The sequence below is a fragment of the Protopterus annectens genome, chromosome 6.part1 (genome assembly GCF_019279795.1).
Source record: "Protopterus annectens isolate FY-2018-M chromosome 6.part1, PAN1.0, whole genome shotgun sequence".
Lineage (NCBI taxonomy): Eukaryota > Metazoa > Chordata > Ceratodontiformes > Protopteridae > Protopterus > Protopterus annectens.
Window position 1 is genome coordinate 81631829 of NC_056738.1, and position 7998 is coordinate 81639826.

At 38.8% G+C, this 7998-nt stretch overlaps 1 protein-coding gene across 2 annotated transcripts in view; it reads left to right on the forward strand.

The window, feature by feature from the left end:
* Positions 1-5894, forward strand: part of ERICH2 (glutamate rich 2) — a 948280-nt gene extending 942386 nt beyond the window's left edge. For both annotated transcript variants that reach the window (XM_044075511.1, XM_044075512.1), the window contains one exon: positions 5524-5894. In XM_044075511.1, the coding sequence (XP_043931446.1) occupies positions 5524-5669 (146 nt within the window). In that variant the 3' untranslated portion in view covers positions 5670-5894. The remainder of the gene's footprint in view (positions 1-5523) is intronic.
* Positions 5895-7998: the final 2104 nt, after the last annotated feature.

The following is a 7998-nucleotide window of genomic DNA, read 5'->3' on the forward strand; positions in this document are numbered from 1 at the left end:
AATATATGAACACATTTTTTGTATAATTGGATTTAACTTACTGTCTAAAAACAGAGTAACCCCCTACATACGGGGCAAAGACTATTGGTCTAAATAGTGGATTAGTAGCCTCTTTGTGTATCTTAGGTATTCCGAACAGAACACCTATGACAGGTTGTTCAGTTTTCATAAAATGATGCATATCTAAAGTTATCAATCCTTCCATCAAAAATTCATATAATAGCCAATATATTAGCTGATAACTTATATTGACTTAAACAAAGGTAACCATTAAATATTCATCTTCGTTTAATTACATCTTTTCCAGATGTTTAATATAATCACAATATACAAAGTGATCAGTTATTTGTTCTGAAGAAGTCTGTGGTGACAAAAGCGAAAAAGAAGTTTTTATGCTACTAAAAACAGTTTTTTTGAAAGAGTGGATTACCGTTGAGCTGCCTGGTGGAATTACTGTTATGGGCTACCTTCTTCAGTGGAGACCATACTTTAATCTGCTCAGAATCTAGGAGAAAGTATTCCCTGCTTCTCTGTTTATTATACTCTCTTATCAGTGAATTCTTCTTTCACTGTATTTTCTCCAGCACTTCAGGTGAGGCTGTCATGACTTCCTGGCTTCTTATCTGCTATGGGACCACAGACACTTCATTGGATGACATTCTACTGCTACTACCAATTGCATAATCATCATGGAGCTTCTTTGGGATCAAGGTTAAACAATTTCTTCCTACTGCATTGACTTCCATCTTTTGGAGTGGCAGTTCATCTCATCAACTTCATGAGCAAACTCCTTCCTGCCTCTTTAAGAATGCTGAAGATCACCTGACCCTGCAGACTCCTCAAAAAAAACAACAAAAAAAAAACAAATGTGAACTTCTTTTGGGAATTGAACCACCTCCTACCCTACTATCAGGGTTGCCGGCTATGTTACACTAGATGCAAGTGCCATCTTTTAAATGCTACATGGATTTCTACCTGAGAAACAATGCTTTGGAAAAGTCATGAGAGACTGTCAACACCATTCCATCCACTCCGTATTCCATACAAAAGGTAATAAATAATCCATAATGTCTGACAGATGGTGTGTGTTGATGTGTAATCTGCAGCCCTGGAAGGGTGTTAATTGCACATAATACAATGACTGGTTATTAATATCCCAAAATGAGCACACTGATTGGTCAGCCCAATCAGCGTGCCTGTTGTAATTCCTAGCATCTGTGTTTTTTTTTTACACTTGCTAAACAGCAAAAACACTGCTTAGCGAGTGTAAAAGTAATGTTGGATGTTATTTTTGTAGCAGTCCGAGCTCCATGGCAGCTTGCTATGCTGCCATAAAATTCTCCAGTTAGGGTACTGATGTACAGTTTGCCCATTCTCCAAGTCCTTCTCTAAACCAGCAGTTTTTTTCTTGCTTCTGTTGTATTACTGAAGATAGATCATCTTCACATCACTGTGAAGAATCGTTTTGAGACTTGATGGATAACAGTTCCTTTTGCTAGCAGTTTGGCCATGTTTCCAGCCATCTGAACTCTTCTACGACAACTTCTAATATTTTAAATGTGCTTCCATAAGTTTCAAGTTACTTAGCCAGTCTGTGTCTTTAGAGGTTCCCTGTATAACTTCATTCTGCCATCTTGCTATGATGGGACTTTTTTGTTTAGAAAGATTTGAGATGGTGAAGAAGCAGGAGCTACTTGCTAATTCCTACCTTACTTAATCTTCTTTGAAGGCAAGTACATATTTTTCTCATTTTATATGAATTGTTTGCAGATGAGAAAGTTGTAACACCTAAAATGGAGTAAGAAGTTGAGTTACGCTAATTATTTTATTTCACGTTAAAAGTACACAAAAAGCTGGAGAGCACCTAAGAACAGCTGTAGCAAAAGAATAAATGCTATGTTCATTCTCAATGTGTTCCTCTCCCACATAAAGAAAATAATGACCTTAATTACTTGAAAGTCATAACTTCCTTCATAACTGTGGTGGTGGTGCTGCAGTAGCATTGTCGCCTCACAGTTAGACGTTGCCCGTTCGATTCTCAGAGCGTCTTCTGTGTGGCGACATGCGTGAGTGGGCGTTCCTTCGTTGAAGGTTGTGCGTTAGGCCCAGCAAGCCAGCACGTAAAAATCTACTGCCAATCATTAGCGGACCGGAGTTCCGCTGTGGCGACTTCTAACCGAGAAAAGCCAAAAGAAGACTTGAAAGTCATAACTTCCACAAATACATTTATTAGCAGTCTTCTAGGAGAACAGAATATAATATTAGTATAAAGAACAAGGGAAAAAATCCATGTATTCAAAGAGTCAAAGCAAAAAAAAAAAAAAAAAAAGATGGGAGTGCTATGTTGCAACTGCCTAGAGTTACAGTATTGAGCTACAAGATATCTTGCCCTCTCAAAATGAGGTCTGCTACAAATATGAATAACTACTTCCTGTTTTGTCCATCTGTGAACATACTGCACAAAATAAGTTAAAAGAAAAATCATTGGTTTCTTTAGCTTCTAACTCACTACGTAGCCAAGAGGCTGATGGCAACCCCAAAAAATCTGACCAGTTTCTTCAGAGTTGCAAAATTAACTCTTAAGGCTCTTGCTGCAATGTCAGTGACTGCATTTTGAAAATCCAGAATGCTTGGAGTGGCAGCACAATCCAATGAGAGGTAGTTAATACTCCTGCCATGAACTGTGGGAGTTGTGATATTTTAGGGATTACTGTACTTTGTAATAAGCATCTCTTATAGACGGGATTAGTACCTTCAATTTAACAAAGATTAACAATGCCTGTATCTGCAGAGATAGTTACATTTTCCAGTTGCAGCATCTGGTAATGAGAACATTACATTTCAACAAGCTGTAAGTAAAGCTTCTAAATTATAAAAGAAACCATTTATTTATAGGTTCATAGGTAAGTACTAGGCTATCTGCCCAAGGGCATTTATAAGCCTAGCCAGTGTGTGTTGGTTTTCGCTACCCCCCTTAGATTAGTTCCCTGTGCCTTTGACCAGCAGAGCCATTTGTTCCTTGCGCCTCTGTCCAGCAGAGCCACTGCAGTGATCCCTGGGGTAAATTTTCTGTTTCCCATCCACCCGTCAAGGTTTCTCTTGAAGAGTGCTAGTGAGGGGCCCTGCCTGATGTATATTGGAATCTTGTTCCAAAGCATGGGGAGTCTCTGGGTCAGGAATCTATCCCTCCAGTATGTCCTATCTATCGTTGTAGTAAGGTTTATATTCCTAGAGCGTGTGGCTCTCGGGGATTTGTTTTTTTTTAGGTGGAGCATATCCATCATTTCTGGGTTGGACATGGCCTTGTATGTCAAGTAGAAATCATCTCTGAGTAAGCGGTATGCAACCGAGTACAGCTGGAGTTTCTTTAGTCGGGCTGCATATGTCATCTGTTTGAGGCCAGTAATCCTCTTGGTGAGGTACTTTTGTGGTCTTTCCAGCTGTTGCAGGTGTCTTGTAAGGTACATCCCAAATGGGGCGTTGTATTCTATAATGGGTCTAATAAGTGATGAGTAGAGAGGCACAATAACCTCCTTTGTTCTGGATGCGAAACCTTTTGAGATTAGGTGGGCCACGTACAAGGATTTTCTAGCCACCTTGGCTATATGATTATTAAAGGAGAGATTGCTATCTACTTGGGTCCCCAGATCCCTTATTACTTTTTCTGTATTTAGGGGACTACCACCTATGTGATAGTTTGTGGGTACTTTGTTTTTTCCAAAGGGGATGACTATGCACTTTTTGACATTCAGCTTAAGGCCATGATTTTGACACCAGGTATCCGTCTCAGTGAGACCCTTTTGGAGGGTGTCTGTATCAGCTGGAGAATCAATTATGGCCCCTAGTTTGCAGTCGTCTGTAAACTTGGTCAGCCAAAGTCCTCCTGTGCTTACCTGTACCTCTGAGAAGTATATACCAAACAGGAGAGGTCCTAGGACTGAGCCCTGGGAGACGCCACTTGTAACCAGTTTAGAGTCTGACCTAGAGTCTCCAACTCTCACCATGTGGGTTCTGTCCGTGAGCCAATTTGCAACCCATCTTGTGACGTAGGGGTTAATGTTCAGGTTGGTGAGTTTGTCTATAATACCAGAATGGGGAATGGTGTTGAAAGCCTTTGCGAGGTCTAGGTAGGCTGTATGGACCTCCTTACCTCCTTACTCCTTACCCTCATCTAATGCCTTGGTAACTGTCTCAAAGAAGTCTACTAGGTTTAGGAGGCATGATCTGCCCTTAACAAAGCCAGAATGGGTAGGGTCCAAAGTTTGGAGGTTCTCAATGTCTCTGTTAATGAGTTCCATGATGATGCGCTCCATAGCCTTGCAGACCAGGCTAGTCAGGCTTATAGGGTGATAGTTCCCGGGGTCCGTTATGGCACCACCTTTATGGAGTGGGATAACTGTTGCTGTGCACCACTCTGTGAGTACATAGCCTGTAGAAATTAGGACTGCATATATCATTATAGTGAAACTTGGGTATTATAGAAAGATTACTGCAGATGAGTAACATGGTAGAATATAGTGGCAACTAACTTGTTTGTCACTTTCACTGTTGAATAACTGCTGTTCATATACACTAACATAGCAGAGCCAAGTACCTGTTGACATCAGATTTCATTTTCCAAGTGAATGTGTTATTTGACTTGGCTGTATAAGCTGTCAAGCACTGTATCAGCATTGTACTGGACAGTGAAATAGCCACTGAACAAACAGGTCATCAACGTTTCTTACAGTTAAGCAAAGAGCAGTGCTCCGTTGTTGCATTATAAGTGGAATCCTGATAGTACAATCTGAGAAATTAAGAACTGCTTTTTCTTATTTCTTTTTTAGAGAAGCAAGTGCACCTCCATCCTTCACTGGTGGAGGTTGGGGAGAAGGCCACATGTTCTTACCACCACATTATTTAAATACTTAGCTTACTCCAGTATCACAAAAAGTTGGAAACAAGCAACTTCCTTTGTTCCCCTGTGTAACCTGCTTATGGGATTTGCCTTTTAACATTTTGTCATGTCATTGTGTTTTGTTTCACTCCGTTATTTTAACTATGTCACCAAATACACACACACCTGTCATATAAAATGCAGGGTGATTGGCAGTATTGTGAACTTTGGAAGCATAGTTATGGTTGTGCATGTCTCATTGAATGCTGGTCAGTAGTGACAAGCTGCTGTTCTCTGTGTTCAACAGGATCTGAATGATTTGTACGGTTTCTATCCTAATGTGTGTAATTAATAAAGAATGTCTGGCACAGGTTTACACTTGTCTTGTATGTACGTCTTTTGAACCAATTAGTATGTCCATGCCAGAGAATGTACTATATGGCATAATTTCTAGCTGCATTTCCCTTACCCAAACTTCACTGATCTAAACACACAATGAAATCTCAGCCACCGGCTTAGCATGAAACACAGCATCCTCTTGTCATCAACTTTGCTGGGTTCTTAAGTCAATTATTGTTGTATATTATATTTTATTCTGTTCAATGAAAATTGTAACTGTTTGCTTCTTTTTATTAATCTGCCGTTAGATGAGCAAACAAAGGAAAGTGATGAAGATGAAGAAACTGATGAAAGTGATGATGAAACATCAGACAGTGAAGATGACAGTGAAAGTGATGATGAAACTTCTGATGAAAATTCAGAGGAGTCATCTGAGAGTGATGAACATTCATAAAAATGTAGTCATGAAGTACTTCTGAGCACACCGTTCTGCTATTTTCTGTATAACTGAAGTACATTGTCATTGAGACTGTATTTAACCAAGTTGTCTCACCTCCTGTGTTCATTACTGGGTAATATAAAGTAATTGTACTGCACTTTCATTTTTATCTACTTGTATAACTGTATCATATATTGTGGTATTTATTCTATAAAAATAAAAGGAAGTATAATATTGCAAGCGTTGGCTTGTTTGATGGTTGTGATTGCTTCATTTTTTTTAAATGTGTTGATTAATCTTTTTTGATGTTTTGATATATAGTCTTCCATTCTTAGACTGTTGTAAGTAAATGATTAATTAGAGCCACTGTATATTAAACATTCTTACATGCAAGACTGTGAAGGTAATCTGCTTTTGTACGAACCTTGGTTTCTTAGAAATTCATAGGGTACAAGGCAAGTGTGTGAAATGTGCCGCTGTGCCTGTATGCAAATACAGTGAGAGCAAGCAACACTAGTTTTCATATTTGTGAAGTCTTTGAAAAAATGCCCACACAAACTGCAGAGCTGAAACTGAAAAATAGCTATGAACCATGCAAAAATATGTGCATCTTTTCCACATATATGTAGCTGCTGCATGGGTATGCAAGTTCCTGATAAACCTTGTATATGTTTATAGAGCACACCTAGACCTAAGCTGTGTTAAATATTAGTTGATTTGACAGCGAAAATGTGTGCATACTGGAACTCAGCACCACTGATTAGCAGCTTATAGCAACTTTGTCAACAGCCTCCTCTACAGATGTCCTTGATGTGATACTAATTTATAACTTGTATGAGTATGGAAGGGGGAAGAAAAAAATTAGGAAAGAGGTAGATGACAGACAAAGGAAAAACAGCAGGATGACATAATAGGGTTGTGCAGGAGAGAAAGAGATTGGGTAATTATTTTGTTTGGGATAAACCCATTTTTCTAATTATATATATATATATATATATATATATATATATATAATGTGTGTGTGTGTGTGCATGTAATAAGGGAAGATAGAGAAAGGTTAAGAAAGATGGAGGGTTGGTAAACAGATAAGGGTAATAGCAAAAACATAAACATTTTCACAAGATAAAGGACGGTACTTGCACAGTAAGTTGAGTTCACAGATGGAGGGGGAGACACAAATAGAGGGAGGACACACAGATGAGGGGGGATTGGGTGAGACAGGACAGCTGCTTCTCTAATCCTGGAGACTATTAAGCAGGGAGAACCCAATGGTAATGGTGTCAAGTCTTCCAGTAGCCTGTTGGTCAGACAACCTAATCTGCATGTCTTGCACTTGCTGAAGGAGCCTATGATATAGGCAGCCTCTACCGGGTCTTGAAGCTCCAGTTTCTGACTTTCCAAGCTCCATCACAGGCTGCCTGAAGGAAGAAACACTTACTCCCAGCCTGTGATGCATGGCCATATTGAGCAAGGCGTGGTGATCTCTCCATCTGTATTGGTTGCAGTTGATGTGTCCCAGGTTCAACTGGATCAGTAGGAGACAAAAAAAGAGGAAAAAAAAACAGTTAAATAATAGAATGCAATAGTTATCTTGCAGTACTTAATGAGATCATTATTGTTAATGAATAATGCAGAGTTACCAAATTACAGTCTAGTGTAATAAAAGTATATATATAGTGATATACCATTTTACCATGGCAGTATACAATTTACATATTTCATGCATTGTAGTGCATTAATCATTGTAATATAATGGGTAATTTTCATATTGAGTTAGTTTTATAAATTAATATATTTGAATTATTTTTTTTATTCAAGAAGTATTCTACAAGTCAAACATTATTAGTCTGCAATCAGTTGTTTATTGATCACATTCAAATGTTGTAAGCATTGATTGCTTATCTTTGAATGTTATTTTATTGATTATGCTGCTCACTTATTTCAGCCTGAATCATACCTAGCTGAATGTGTCCTTTTTGAAATGGACTAACTACAAAGTTTCCATAACAGAATCATACTTTGCCAATAAGTTGTTGAACATTTCCTGGGCCCTTGCCTCAAAATACCTTGTATTCTTGTTAGTATGTACTGAAAAAGTTATGAAGTGTTGTATGGAAGCAGTCCTCACCTTGGAAGACATAGACATCTGTGCAGTCATGGAGACATGGTTCAAAGCTGTGGAGAGCACCCCAGCCATATCAGGCTACACCTACTTCCACATGTTCAGACCACAAACTGATGACGTGAAAACTAAAGGAAGCGGTGTATCAATATTCATTAAAGATAAATACACCTCTAGATTGGTCAGACAGCATGATTCCCTGAAGATACTTCAGGTGCAATT